This window comes from Symphalangus syndactylus, chromosome 16 (assembly GCF_028878055.3).
Source record: "Symphalangus syndactylus isolate Jambi chromosome 16, NHGRI_mSymSyn1-v2.1_pri, whole genome shotgun sequence".
In the NCBI taxonomy this organism is placed as follows: domain Eukaryota; kingdom Metazoa; phylum Chordata; class Mammalia; order Primates; family Hylobatidae; genus Symphalangus; species Symphalangus syndactylus.
Window position 1 is genome coordinate 45,504,168 of NC_072438.2, and position 16,137 is coordinate 45,520,304.

Genomic DNA, 16,137 nt, shown 5'->3' on the forward strand with positions numbered 1-16,137 from the left:
GGGAGGGACCCAGTGGGAGATGATTGAATCATGGGGGGCAGTTTCTCCCATACTGTTCTCATGGTAGTGAATAAGTCTTGTGAGATCTGATGGTTTTATTTGGGGTTTCCCTTTTTGCTTGGTTCTCATTCCCTCTTGTCTGGCACCATGTAAAATGTGCCTTTCACCTTCTGCCATGATTGTGAGCCCTCCCCAGGCACATGAAACTGTGAGTCCATTAAGCCTCTTTTTCTTTATAAATTACCCAGTCTTGGGTATGTCTTTATCAGCAGTGTGAAAATGGACTAATACACCCCCTTACAAGTAAAATCTGTGTCCTTGATTTCCAACAACAAGCACTGACACTGAAGGGGGCAGCCTTGGCAACAGAGGCCCTGCTGGACTTCAGAGGAGCAAAGGAGGCCAATCAACAAAGGGTCCACAGAAAGAAAATCCTTGGGGAGTGGACCTGTGCCAGGCACTGTTCTAGGCAGAGATGGAGACAACATCTGTGAGCAAAACAAAAAAAAATCTCTGTACTAAAAGAGTTTGCATTCTAGTGGGGGAAGACAGGGAATCAGCAGGATAAAGAGAAAACTTAGAAGTAAACTTAGAAGATGGCAAATGCTATGGAGAAATAAAAAGCAAGGAAAGTGGACAATGAGTGCTGCCATTTTCTACTAGGTCATCCAGGAAGTCTTCAATGGAAATGAGATTGGAGCAAAGATTTGAAGGGCAAAAAGAATACTGAAATAAATGTCTTGGGGAAAATGTGAATTGATTTAGAGTCCACTCCACTGGCTTTTCATTAAGTATTTCAAAATAATGATTAGAATGTGCGTGTGTTGTTAGAGTATTAATAGCTACCCTTGAGGCTGCTTGGACACCACTAACAAGACAGATTCTGAAGACAAGAATATCATTGTGAAGAGGCAGATATGGGCTGCTATCGGGAGTTGTGCTGGCCAGGAGCCCCCACCCAGCTTCCCTAACCATAACCCTGAACGCTTTTACTGTTGGCTGCATCTTTGTCCTTGAACATCCAGAATGCAATGTTGTCCAGCAGCTAAGAGCCCCCATCTGCGAAGGAGGGCAGTGTCTCAGCAGCTGGCTGTTGAATAGATGTACAGGTGTAGGCCACTTCCAGACCCACAGTCAGGAGTTTTTCATCGTGCTTGTCCCCTGGCAGGACTTCAGGATGCACCACCAGACCCACTCCCTCTCCCAAGTGGGTCCTCAAGGAGCCCTGTCCAGGGTTAAAAGGATCAATGGCAGCAGCACGTCATGGGTCACAGCACACCAGGTGGAAAATTGAGCTCAGGGACCAAGGGATGTATCCCCAGCAGGATGCTGGTGATTAAGTTGCCTTGAAACCTCCAGGGTAGAACAGGCTCCCCATTATTCCCCATCCTTTACATAGAGAACATTTTCTGGCTCCTAGACCAGGGGTGGCTGATCTGAGGAGCAGCCCCCATTGCAAGTTACTGATGGCAAAAGAATGTTTTTTTCAGGGATGGAATCAGGTGGCAAATACAGGATGCTTTGGCCATGGAGGAAGACTGCAGAGACAGCCTAGACCTCAAATGACTTTGGGGAATATAGACGGGATAATCAAAGTGCCCCATCCAGGGCTCTGTTCTTGAGAATTGCAATAGGAGGAATGAGAGAATAAAAGTCAAATGCAAAACGTAAAGGCCACTTGGTTGTGGATTGGAAGGAAAAACATTAGGAGTTAAAAGACTATGACCTTGGGCTTGGGTGGGTCATTTAAAATTCTAAAGCCTCCATCTCCCCATTTGAAAGTGAGAGTTATACTTGACAATCTCCAAATTCTCGCCCACTTTTAATATGCCTAGTCTATGCTTCTCTTGAATGGTTCATCATAATAGATAAAGGAGTGAACTTTGGGGAACATTTGCCAAAAATTAGATGTAAAATTCCTTCTTCCCACTAATCTGTTGGGAATTCAAGGATTGCAATTCCATTTCAGTACAGCCTTCTTTGCCACATTTGCTGAGAGAATACAGACCATTCTCAACAACTCAACTGTTGACGTCCAGAAAGGATTGCAATTTATCTGTAGAGATGCTAAGAGATTGTGAAAGCCTCCTGAGGAATACACAGACAGACTTCACTTAAGAGTTCAGTTTCCTTGGGGAAAAAAGTGGAACAAGCTCCAGGTTGACAAACGGCAAGGAAATAAAAAGGAACTTACAAGCTCCAGAGTCATTTTTAAAACATGATCGGAGTTCATGACACCGGCTGCTGTTACAGCATTCAGTCTGGGTGTGCTCACTTCCACATCAATGTCATGATTCAGAACAGTGGGTCTTTGTTGAAATCTGAAATTTCTTGGGTAAAAGTATATCATCAGGTTTGTATGAGGCTAGGTGTTACTTGTATTTCAAGCCTCAAAAGCAAATAACATTCAACTCATGTAAAATTTATTTTTTATGATTATAAGTCATAACAGTCAAAACCAAGCATATTAGGAAATGTTGGATGGTATTTAAGTTTCTGAGAAAGGAACAGCAAAATGATTTGATAGGTAAGATTTAAGGATTGTCCAGCTGTGAAGTTGCTGAGAGCTCAGCCTAATGTGTTATTTTTAAATTTGTAATAAAACACACCTATTTTTTTTTCCTATTTTTTAAATGGTATTGCTAAACTGAGGGTTCTACTATGAAATAACTAAATCCTGGTGACTTCAGGGCTAATCTTACATTCTTTGCATGTTCCAAATTAATTAATTAAATGTGAATTAATTAAAGCTGGATCAATTAATCAAAAGTGAATTCATTACATAATTAAAGGTGAATTCGTTAACTAATTAAAGGTGAAAGTCTGATCCTGAATAATTTACTCAAGATGTATAAACCCTCAGGCAGAATCGGTCTCACTCCTCCAGAAGCCAGGAATCACATTTACATCAGCGTCCCGCCCAGGAAGCCACCTTCTCCATGCTTTGTCTCCATTCCACTGTGGTTTCCTTGGGTTTCCCCTTCTGCCAGAGACACCATGGGCTCACCAGGGAAGAGAAAGAGAGATGCTCAGCCCCCAAGCTGCTGGACTCTAGCTGCTCAACTCCAGCTACTGGCTAAATGGTAGCACAGCCTGGCTTCTAGATTGACACCCAGTGCCCTCCCTGTACTCTCGGGTTGGCCTTCTTGAGTACAATTTTTAAAATAATCACTAGCATGAGGAATTCATAAGATCACAAACTATAAGAAAATGAATTAGATGCAGAATCCAGTTTTAACTTGTTTAGGAGATTAGTCTTAGTAGGTGGCGTGATGGCTAATATTGAGTGTCAACTCGATTGGATTGAAGGATGCAAAGTATTTTTCCTGGGTGTGTCTGTGAGGGTGTTGCCAAGGAGATTAACATTTGAGTCAGTGGAATGGGAAAGGCAGACCCACCCTTAATCTGGGAGGGCACTATCTAATCAGCTGCCAGCATAGCTAGAATAAAAGGAGGCAGGAGAACATGACAAAACTAGACTGGGCTAGCCTCCCAGCCTACATCTTTCTCCCGTGCTAGATGCTTCCTGCCCTCAAACATTGCACTCCAAGTTCTTCAGCTTTGGGACTTGGACTGGCTTCCTTGCTGCTCAGCTTGCAGATGGTCTATTGTGGGACCTTGTAATTGTGTGGGTCAATACTCCTTAATAAGCTCCTATATATATATAGCATATATCCCATTTTATATATATATATATCCTATATATATATAATATCCTATTATATATGTGTATATCCTATATATATATATATATATAGGAGTTTATTAAGGAATATTGACCCACACAATTACAAGGTCCCACAATAGATCTTGTAATATATATATATATAGTATTGTGTGAGTCAATACTCCTTAATAAACTCATATATATACACATATATATGTAGTATATATACATATATGTGTATATATATGTATATATATGTGTATATATATATGTGTGTGTGTGTGTGTGTGTATATATATATCCTATTAGTTCTGTCCCTCTAGAGAACCCTGACTAATACAGATGGAATGAGATTTTTAAAAGTAGATGCTTTTCTAGGTCAAGAGCAACCAAATTTTGGCAATTTCACATGACGTGAGCTCTACTTAGGAATCCTACAATTCTGGATTCTCTGTCTTCTTACCTGAGTTTAACCTATTCCTGCTCTTCCTGAGCTTCTCAGAATATGCCTTCGAATTCCACCATCTATCCTTAAGCCAGTTGAGTTCCCACTATGCTCCTCTAGCCAAACCAACATCCATTCCATAAACATTCATTGAGCACCTGTTCCGAACCAGGGACTGCTGCAGACACAAGGGCAGATGTAAGTCTGTCTTAGCCTTTGAGGAGTTCATATTCTAGTGGGAAATTGAAACTTTAAAAATGTACATAATTAGGTTGATGATAGAAATATGTCCAAAGTGTGGAAGAGAATCAAGAAGCATCATGCTTATGGGAAAGAGTGAGGAAGATTTCAAAGAAGAGTCAATATGTGGATTGTGTCCTGAGAGAACTGTAAGATTTCCTGAACAAACCCAAGTAGGGAAGGCATTACAGCAGGCACGATGTGAAATCTGGGCTCTGGAGCCATGAAAGAACACTGAAAGTTCTGAGGAAGGGCCAGTAGCTCCACAGGGCCAAATGATAGGATGCAAGGAGGGGCTGGGTGTGGTGGCTCACACCTGTAATCCCAGCACTTCGGGAGTCCAAGACAGGAGGATCATTTGAGGCCAGGAGCTCAATACAGCAGTGAGCTATGATCGCACCACTGCATTCCAGCCTGGGTGACAGAGCAAGAGCTAGTCTCTAAAAATTAAAAATAAAGAAGATGCAAGGAGATAAAAGGAGATTGGTGTCAGATCTTAAAGGAGCATGACATTCTCCCCCTGAATCATGTGTTTAAGCCACAAAATTTTTTTCTAACCAGAGAAGTGACATGATGTTTGTTTTTGAAATATAATTTTGCAAAATTATAATTTTTGAAATACAATTTCAAAAATTTCAGGAGTGCTTTTCTTCCTGTGACCTGTGAGACCAGAAAGAAGAATCAAGCCAAATGAGTAGGATGTGTAGGCTTTAAAAACCATCTTTATTGTTTTTTTCTGCTTATAAAAGAAATACAGATTCATTCTAAACAATTCAAACATTATAGAAATATACAACATAGAAATCAAATGCTCCCTGTAATCCAACCTCCCAGACCCAAACCACTGTTACTACATCTGGTGTAGATTTCTTTACACTTTTATTTCAATGCCATTTCAATGGCAAAAACCACAATTAGTTTTGCATCAACCTAATAGTTTATAACATATTAATATGTTTTTTCCATACCAGTAAATATACAGCTACCTCATTCCTTTTAGTGGCATGTAATATTATATTACATTAATGTACTATAATTTATTGAATTATACTTTATTTTGTGGCCATGAGGATGTTTTCCATTTTTCTTTCTTGTTTTTTTCTTTTTTCTTTTTTTTTTTTTGAGATGGAGTCTCGCTCTGTCACCAGGCTAGAGTGTAGTGGCTCGATCTCGGCTCACTGCAACCACCACCTCCCGGGTTCAAGCAATTCTCCTGCCTCAGCCTCCCAAGTAGCTGGGACTACAGGCATGCACCACAACGCCCAGCTAATTTTTGTATTTTTAATAGAGACAGGGTTTAATCATGTTGGCCAGGATGGTCTCCATCTCTTGACCTCGTGGTCCACCCGCCTTGGCCTCCCAAAGTCCTGGGATTACAGGCGTGAGCCACTGCACGTGGCCACATTTTTCATGATTATAAACAATCCTGGGATGAACACCTTTTTTCATAAGCCCTTATAAACTTGTGAAGGTGTTTCTATAGGATACATTCTTAGAAATCCTTCCAGAAACTGATATGAAGGGAATAACCATTTTTTATTTTAATAAATATTGTCAAATTGCCATCATAAAGGTTGTAGCAATGTACATCCCAACAGTGTATGTGGTCTCCAACTTCCCAAGCGCTGTGGGATTTTATAGGCAGTCTGTTCTCATCAGAGATATTGTAGAACCTCGAGACTCTTCATTTAACTCTGTGAATGTCTGCAGTTCATACATTTCTCTGGTGGCTGATACATTAACATTAATAGCAGCTCGAAGGTTTGCCCAGAAAAGCCCACATTTACGCCTATCCTTGGGCCATTCCAAGTATGCTTTTTTTTCCAGGAGAGATTTCAGTTTATGATACCTGGTGGGAATGCAGTAGAATGGAATGGGTTCCAGTATGATAAGAATTATATGATCAGAATTTTCATAAAAGAGATTGTGGTGGGCAAAGTAGAATTCATAATGGCACCACTCGTTCTGGACAAAGTTGGGAGACAAAACAAAGATGGACTTATAGCTTTTCTCAATGAAGCTTACAATATTTTCACTAATGCTCTTGCCAGGGTCAAAGTACCTTTCATAAAGGCAAATCAAGATAGAACCATCTTCTTTCTCTAGATTGGGGATCAATTCATTCTTCACCCACAGAGAATCATGTTCACTGTATGAAATAAATGCGTGGAATCGGACATTTCTCTTGAGTTGTTCTTGGGTTGTTTTCCTAACCCTGTGCCATGTTTGTGTGCATTGACCTAGCATCCTGAGATACCAGGGCAGATCAAAGTGGAGACAGCAGAACGCCACAGCCAACCCCGGAACTAGCATGGTAACCACAATGGTGACAATCAACAGAGCTGTGTTGCAAGATAATTCGGGGAGATGAATGTCTTTTAACTGAGTTCCCCTTAGGTTTAAAGGGTATTCACAGGTGTATGAATCTGACCATCCAACCATCATGACCTCTGAATATGTTTCAAGCTGAATGAAACTTTTTATTTCACAGGTACACCGGAATGGATTTCTTCCTGCCTTTAGAGTCTTAACTTCCTGGCAGCTCTGAACAAAATCCAGAGATGGGCTGAGAATTAAGTTCATTTCAATGTTCAGAATTGAAAGTCTACTGAAATGACTGCACCCAGGGAGATCAGTTAGAAAATTAAATGCAATATTTAGCTCTCGTAAGGCCATCAAATGAATAGTCTCTTTAGGTACAGTTTGGATTTGGTTATTATTTAGGTCAAGTATTTGAATACTTTTGGGCAAGCACCTGAAGACAGAATCAGACAATTTATTGTATGACAGATTCATGTTGACCACAGTTCCTGGCCATGAGCAATTTTCATCATTTTTATGTTGTAATAGATTTTGACTCAGATCCAAGTGTTCCAAGGGTGTGTTGTTAGCAAAGCAACTCACTAAAGAAAGTGTCTCCAGTTTATTGCCATTCAAAACGAGAGTTTTCAAGTGAGGCAGTTGGATAGTTCTTTTAAACAACTCATCTGTTAAGATATTATTGGCAAAATTTAAATATCGGAATTTCGTAGGATAATTGGGGAAAAGCATGTGTGGCATTTGTGCATTTGATATTGTCAGGTTTTCTATGTCCATCTTTGTCAACAGCAAATAGATTTTATCTTGTTGAATGTAAAACATTCTGAAATGTACATGCTCCAATTTTATAGTTCTTATTACAGTATTTGAGTAGTCAAATGAATTGTGGTCAAGATAAGCCTTACCACCAAAAGTCACATTTCGGATCTGAAAGTGTTCCACTGATGTATGCCAAACAAGTTGTAAGATAAGGAAAAGGTCGTCCCAGAGTAAATCAACCTTATTAAGTAACAGAACCGTTGTCTTAGCATTTTCTAAACTAAGATTTCGTTGCATTTCATAACTTATAAATTGGTTTTTGCCATCTATATTTGTCATTTCTAATATTTTTGAAGTCTTGATTCCATCACGCAAAAGAACCCAGAAATTTGTGTCCATTGGTAAAACTATGTGCAGTTTTGTTGTGTTTAAGATGGGCAGGCTACCTTCTTCATAATGAGAAAGAGTTCTGAATCCTAAGAAGACAGTATTTAGATGCAGATGAGCAATTTTCTGGAAATCTGATTTTTGTATTTTTGCCCCACTCAAACCTAGGATTTCCAGGTGTGACATGTTGCCAGCTTCCTCACAGATAGGCATGGTGTCAAAGTCATTAAAAGAAAGATCTAAATACCTGAGACCTGCCAGTAAATACCAAGTTACACTCTTCAGTCTGTTATTAGACAAATCTAAATATCTTAACTCCTTGTTGAATTCAAAGGTTTTGAGATCCAGCTGTTGAATTCTGTTATGGCATAAAATCAAAACGTTCAGTTTGGAGACAGAATGAAAATCTGAACTCTGGAGTTGAAAAAGGAGGTTATAGGATAAATCCAGTGTGGTTGTGGCTGGGGTCAAGTCTGCGGGAACCTTTCTTAGAGACATGTTGGAGCAGTTGGTCATCAGTTCCCTTTCTTCTGGTAGCTCCGGAGCATCGCCCTCTACTGTCATAACAATACTACAAAATATGTAAATGTTTCTGATGAGTCTCATTGTATTTCCAAGGATTTTACCACTGATTTCCTCATATGAATGATGAAGATGAGCTCAAAACCCTAAAAAGACAGTATATAATATTAGGTTTTTATTTGGTTTGTTAAATCCTGTAGGATTTTTATTTGTGAAAAAAAATGCCAACATCTGACTACATTCATCAAGAGGTTGGAATAAGGTCCCAACCTGTATGTTGGGTCTTCGACTTGATCTCAGAGCATTGGCTGAGAAGTCTCCAAGCTGGCTACTGTGCCATGTCTCCATTGTTGAGGCAAGTCAGGATTCTCAGAGAGGAGAAGCATAATGGCCCTTTGGTTTAAGAACTGCATTGTCAGGTCAGACTCAACACCCTGTCTCACATCTCCTTTTGATAGCCTGAAGATTTCAAGAAAATTGAAAGTAATTTGTTTTATTGCCAGACATTGTGAGCCTTTGACTTGATATCAAGGAGTTACCCCTCAATTTTTGTATTTGTGGATATAGAAAGTCCCTGGAGCTAATATCTGACTTTCAACACTTACCTTCCAGATGAAAGTTTCAAAACAGGAAACAAATAGAATTATTCCTGTCCTTCTGCCTCTATATGTCTTCAGGTTGGTGGCAAAAGCAATCTGGATTGCTGCCAAATAATAGTATTAATGTTGAAAAACAATTTCCAGGTGTGACATGTTGCCAGCTTCCCCACAGATAGGCATGGTGTCAGTCATTAAAAGAAAAGATCTAAATGTCTGAGACCTGCCAGTGAATACCAAGCTACAATCTTCAGTCTGTTGTTAGACAACTATAAATGTCTTAACTTCTTGTTGAATTCAAAGGTCTTGATATTCAGCTGTTGAATTCTGTTATGGCATAGAATCAAAGCTTTCAGGTTAGATTTCAACGTGCCAAGATAAATACTAATTGCTTCATGTATATTATCTCATTTATTTATCACCATACTCTGTGAGGGAAGTACTATTACTCCCATTTGATAGATGACAAAATTGAAGAATATAGAATTCTGAGGACTTTGGGAGACATGTCAGGCTTCACGTGGTTGGATTAGACATAGAACAGAGGTAGTTAGAGTACTAAGATTTTACAATATTCATTATTCAAGATATTTATTAAGTACCTATTCTGCCAGAAACTTTTCTAGGCACTGGGGAAGTAGCAGTGAACAGAACAGATTTCTGTTTCTACACAGCTTATATTCTAGAGAGAGGGTAAGAAAAGAGAGACTGCAAACAAAACAATACATTTATATGTTATGACTCACAATTCCACATGCCTGGGGAGGCCTCACAATCATGGTGGAAGGCAAATGAGGAGCCGAGTCTTGTCTTATGTGGCAGCAGGCAAGAGAGAATGTGCAGGGAAACTCCCCTTTATAAAACCACCAGATCTCATGAGACTTATTCACTATCATAAGAACAGCATGGGAAAGACCTGGCCCCATGATTCAATTACTTCCCACCAGGTCCCTCCCACAACATGTGGGAACTATGGGAGCTACTGTTCAAGATGAGATTTGGGTGGGGACCAATATCAGGCAGTGATATTGAGTTGAAGGAAAAATAACTAAGATAAGGGAAACAGAGAGAGACTGGAGAGTGATTTTTTTGCATAGAATGATCAAAAAAGGACTCCCTGACAGTGATCTTCATGCAGAAATCTAAACGGGGTGAAGAAGCAAGCCACTTGTTGTCTAGGGAAAGAGTATTTTGGAGAGAGAGAGAACAGCAAGAACAAATTTAAAGATCCTGATGTGCTTGGAAAATGTGAGGAAGGCCTGGAGTGGAGCTGGGGGAGGGAATCAGAGAGGAGGTCAGATCTTGTAAGAACTTGGCAATTTTCCTCTGACTGAAATAAGAAACCAGCAGAAGATTTAGTCAGGAGTGGCAGGTTCTGACATACATTTTAAAGATTCCTCTGTTTGAGGCAACCTATAGAATGGGAGAAAATTTTTGCAATCTATCCGTCTGACAAAGGGCTAATACCCAGAATCTACAAAGAACTTAAAAAAATTTACAAGAAAAAAACAACCCCATCAAAAAGTGGGTGAAGGTTATGAACAGGCACTTCTCAAAAGAAGACATTTATGCAGCCAACAGACATATGAAAAAAAGCTCATCATCACTGGTCATTAGAGAAATGCAAATCAAAACCACAATGAGATACCATCTCATGCCTGTTAGAATGGTGATCATTAAAAAGTCAGGAGACAACAGGTGCTGGAGAGGGTGTGGAGAAATAGGAATGCTTTTACACTGTTGGTGGGAGTGTAAATTAGTTCAACCATTGTGGAAGACAATATGGCGATTCCTCAAGGATCTAGAACTAGAAATACCATTTGACCCAGCAATGCCATTACTGGGTATCAATCCAAAGGATTATAAATCATTCTACTATAAAGACACATGCACACACATGTTTATTGCAGCACTATTCACAACAGCAAAGACTTGGAACCAACCCAAATGCCCATCAGTGATAGACTGGATAAAGAAAATATGGCACATATACACCATGGAATATGACACAGCCATAAAAAAGAATGAGTTCATGTCCTTTGCAGGGACATGGATGAATCTGGAAACCATCATTCTCAGCAAACTAATACAAGAACAGAAAACCAAACACCACATGTTCTCACTCATAACTGGGTGTTGAACAATGAGAACACATTGACACACACTGGGGCCTGTCGGGGGATGGGGGGCTAGGGGAGGGATAGCATTAGGAGAAATACCTAATGTAGATGATGGGTTGATGGGTGCAGCAAACCACCATGGCATGTGTATACCTATGTAACAAACCTGCATGTTCTGCACATGTACCGCAGAACTTAAAGTATAAAATAAATAAATATATAAATACATAAATACATAAAAAGATTCCTCTGTTTGTTGGGTGGAAATGACTGGGAGCCACAAGGCTGGCAGGGAAGACTCCTTGGGACACTATAGAGTAACTTGTGCCAGAGAGAATGTATCAGCGGAAGTGGAGAGAAGTGGTTAGATTCTAATTTCAAATTAGTAAACAATTTAACTCTACGTGTCCCCACACCAGGCACTCTGAAGGCACCAAGGGCAGGTGACAAGTTAGTGAGGGAGTTTCTCTGCTTCCATTTGTATGTATCTGTTACACACTGACCCTCAACCTCCCTCAGACAGGTCACTCCCATAGACAAGCAGAGAGAGCAAAAGATATGCTCACCAGAAAGAGGATGGGGTAGAGAGACTTCTCTGTACGTGTCATGCTCCCATCATTCTGAAAGGCTGGATGGGAGGTGGGGGAGGCGGTGGCCACGCCCACCCACAGGAATGCACACAAACATGGCGGGGTAACAAAGGTGGGGCAGAATCAAAACATAAGGCCACTTAAAATGTTACCTCTCTCTCATCTGTATTTCTCTTTCTCTAGAACCTTCCCAAGTCTAGTATTTTTCTTGAAGTGAAGAAATTCCAGAAAACCTATGGATAGTAGGGAGTGAGAGGGCCACTCCCAAGTTTTCCATTAGCCGCTGATACTAGTAAAGGAGAGAGAGCATCTTATCTCTGATCTTGGGAACACATATGATCATAGTTTCTTTGTGTGAACTCCCTTACATTGTAAACTTGGAGAATTCTTTTGTAAAAATATTAATTATCCACATTGGTCATATAATTTTTATATTTTGTAAACTATTGTTTCTGGTAAGTGTTCTCAAATATCTTGGAGAAAAAGCAATCATTTTGGTAAGGTCACCACATTTAGATGATTTCTCAGAACACCAACTTTTAAAAACATGGTCAAATGACTTAAGATGCCTCTGGCCGTATTTTTCTTTGCTGACATTTCAGTGACTCCCTAGAGTGTAATACATACTAAAATATTATACTGCATTAATATGTAAATATAACACAGTATAATTATCAGAAAAAACAGTTGAATATGCTATGTAATGAATTAGGTCCTGCTGGATTTTTGAACTATTATATATTTAAGAGTAAGTTTCTACATCTACTTTTAAATATTTCTAATAGAAAATCAGTTTACAACTGTGGCCTGGAAGCGTAATTACTACTCAAATTATTGTGTTTATAGTATCTAATGTATAATGATAAATTTTATATTTTCTTTCAGTTTTCTTAAAACTATACATTAAAATTCAGAATATCTTAATTTCCATGCCACTAGATGCAGAAAACAATTTTCCATGAATTCAGGATCTCTTCTGAATGACCTCTTAGTAAATAAACTTTCATTCATGTGTTTATCAACTGTCCCCTCTCCGTTCATTCCCATGATAGCTGTCTGTCTTGTTCACTTCTGTATCCTCAGCATGTAGCATAGTGTTTGACACATGGTGCCTGCTCATTACTGCTTGTTAAATGCACATATGAATGAATGAATCCTTGTATGTATGAATTTCAACGTTTTAATCCTTAGCGCGACATGATGTATAATATGCTCTCATAAATATGTGTTGAATGAATGAATTTATGTTGTGAATTCCTGATACAGTGCAGGGCATGATGGTTGAAGAATGAGTTTGGTGGGCCAGGTGCGGTGGCTCAGGCCTGTAATCTCAGCACTTTGGGAGGCTGAGGCAGGTGGATCATAAAGTGAGGAGATCAAGACCATCCTGGCTAACATGGTGAAACCCTGTCTCTATAAAAAAAATACAAAAAATTAGCCGAGCGTGGTGTCATGCACCTGTAGTCCCAGCTACTTGGGAGGCTGAGGCAGGAGAATCACTTGAACCCAAGAGGTAGAGGTTGCAGTGAGCTGAGATGCCACCACCGCGCTCCAGCCTGGGCAACAGAGCAAGACTCAGTCTCAAAAAAAAAAAAAAAGAATGAGTTTGGTTTTAGGAATTGATGGATCTGTGTTCAAGTCCAATGTTAACCATTCATTAGCTATGTACTTGGACCATTTATTTAATCTCTGAAAGGTTTGGTCTTGTCATCTGTAAAATGGAGCTTGTGAAGAGGCATAAGACAATGTATAGGCCAGGCGCGGTGACTCACGCTTGTAATCCCAGCACTTTGGGAGGCCGAGGCGGGCGGATCACGAGGTCAAGAGATCGAGACCATGGTGAAACCCCATCTCTACTAAAAATACAAAAAAATTAGCCGGGCGTGGTGGCGGACGCCTGTAGTCCCAGCTACTCGGGAGGCTGAGGCAGGAGAATGGCGTGAACCCGGGGGGCAGAGCTTGCAGTGAGCCGAGATTGCGCCACTGCACTCCAGCCTGGGTGACAGAGCAAGACTCCGTCTCAAAAAAAAAAAAAGACAATGTATATAAGTCACTTAGTACCATGCCTAGCATATCACACTTAATAAATGGTGGCAGTTATCAGGTCAAGACTCGGGTGAAGCAAGGAAGGCATAAATGTTAAGGGGATCCCAAGGAACTCAGTAATCAAGATAATGTTTACATGAAATATTTTTAAAAATGAAAATTAATGCAAAAATCTATGTTGAACAAAATATCAAATTTTTCATAAAGACAGGATCAGTATTACTGATTGTTTCTTTTGCCTCAGGCTCTGTTATGGCCTGATAGGACCCTGGCGGTTATAATCATTAGGTTGACAAAGGTGCTTTTAATATTATCATCTCATAGAGTGCTTAATTTGTAGCAACTGACTTTAAGCTTCTAGGTCTTAGAGCCATGGCCCCTTAAGAATGCAGCAGAATCTAATCTAGTTGGTTTAGCTGGAACTCTCTGGGCTAAGTCTGAGTTTCTATCTCTTACCCACTTCTTCCCCCTGCCCAATACCACAGTCTTATCTGGGACTGTAATGGGAGAGGAACTCTTTTGAACTTCTCTTAATATAATAATAGTAAAGGTCCTATCTCTCAGGCAATACTTACGCATTATTACATTTTATAAAAACAACTTTTATATAGAGACAGGGTCTCACTATGTTGCCAAGGCTGGTCTTAAACTCCTGGCCTCCAGCAATCTTCCAACCTCAGCCTCTCAAATGGGTGGGATTAGAGGTGTGAGCCACTGTGCCTGGCCTCATTAAAGCAATTTTAAAAGTAGGACATAAACTTTTTTTTTTTTTGAGGTGGAGTCTCGCTCTATTGCCCAGGCTGGAGTAAAGCGGCGTGATCTCAGCTCACTGCAAGCTCCACCTCCCAGGTTTAAGTGATTCTCCTGCCCCAGCCTCCTGAGTAGCTGGGATTACAGGCACCCACCATCACGCCCAGCTAATTTTTGTATTTTTAGTAGAGATGGGGTTTCACCATGTTAGTGATGTAATTCTATAAATAGTATATATATGTTAATATCATATCCCTACTACTATGTTAAAAGCAGGTAAAAAATGGAGAATGACCTTCCTTAATACATCTTTAATATCTTATAATTTAAAAGTCCAAGTCAAAAGACATCATCAAATGACAACTAGTGTCTTACCAAAGAATATTTAATCATCTAATTTCTCTTTTCCCAATGATATAAAGAAATAGAAAAGAGACTAAGAACCTATTGAATGTTGAATGATCTTTGCAACATAAGAGTAAGAATGACTTCTTTTTAGTATTTCCTATGTGTCTGACATGGAGCTAAGTGTTTTCTGTCCATTATCTTGTTTAACCCCTCAACAACTCAACAAATTGGCGGCCAGTATTATTCATATTTTACAGATGGTGGAGCTAAAGCTCAGAGGTAAAGTAACTTGTCCAAGATGACCAACTGAAGAAGCAGAGATTTGAACCCAGACCTGTTTGGTTCCTTCTGGATGGTAGCTAAACCCAAATGCAAGGCACCTCAAACCTTGAAATGAGGTAGCTTAGGATGTAATCACATCCTAAGGACCAAATCACCGAGGTTGAATCCATTGATCTGACCAGCTGCCATGGCGGCCACTTCCTCCTTTCTCACCCCATGCCCCTCTCTATGAAGCTTCATGCAGCTGCTGTGGGACACTCTGCTAGGTGCCACAAAGTTCAAGAGACTTTGCCTACATGTATATATATTCTTAGGGAAGTTATAAGTTCACAAGAATTGAAATAAAACTCGAAGTGCATGCTATTCCTAATTAATAGCTCAATGTAGGTGATCTGGGAGAAAGCTCATCAAGAAATCAAATGCTCACAGGTTGTTAACCATCCTCTTCTTTACAGCAACCACATATGGCCCTCTGTGTCCACTTCTGAAGGAAACGGAATAAGAACTGCATTGTACAAGATCCATCAGATCTGCCCCTACTTTTAAACAGGTAACACAAATGCAAAACTTTTCAACGGGATAAAGGAGCAACAAATATGCCTTAAATAGCCAAAGGTTTCATCTAGCAGAGGTTAACATACACCATGGGGAAATAAGAGCTAGAGAAAACTTGCCACAATGCATGGGACCGTCCAATCTGAATAGAAGAGCTGACCAGGCTTGATCTGCAATCAGTGAAAAGAAACCCATGCTCTCAAGCATCTGCAAGAAATTCCTCAGATCAATAGCCCCAAGGTCACTAATCATTAATCTAGACAAAATAGTAAATACTAAAAATCTAAATAACCCTACTTCCCTCCCCTCAATATTAGCTCAAATTATCTCCTCTTTAGAAAAGACCCATGCAGCCCTTATATCTTTTTAATGAGAGTTACAACAAACAAAGCTAAGGTTCTTACCCCACGGCTTGGACTCTCTCAGCAGAGCTGCAGGTGTGTGGACGATTCGCTGACACAGTCAGAATTGGCTGCAGGAGCGAATTGAATCAAGTTTTTCTGTAAAGCTT

The 16,137-nt window shown here is 39.9% G+C and overlaps 1 protein-coding gene across 4 annotated transcripts; it reads right to left on the reverse strand.

Annotated features, from left to right (window-relative positions):
• Positions 1-5,054: 5,054 nt before the first annotated feature.
• Positions 5,055-16,118, reverse strand: TLR10 (toll like receptor 10). Of its 4 annotated transcripts, XM_063619480.1 has the most exons (4): positions 16,031-16,100; positions 8,945-9,262; positions 8,610-8,798; positions 5,055-8,485 (listed from the first exon to the last, which is right to left on the reverse strand). In XM_063619480.1, exon 4 carries the CDS (start codon positions 8,421-8,423, stop codon positions 5,988-5,990), a length of 2,436 nt encoding a protein of 811 aa, XP_063475550.1. In that variant the 5' UTR covers positions 8,424-8,485; positions 8,610-8,798; positions 8,945-9,262; positions 16,031-16,100; the 3' UTR covers positions 5,055-5,987. The 4 variants fall into 4 exon arrangements, with proteins under 4 accessions (XP_063475550.1, XP_063475549.1, XP_063475551.1 ...); XM_063619479.1 differs by lacking the exon at positions 8,945-9,262; XM_063619481.1 differs by lacking the exons at positions 8,945-9,262; positions 16,031-16,100 and adding an exon at positions 15,499-16,008.
• Between the last annotated feature and the right edge of the window lie 19 nt (positions 16,119-16,137).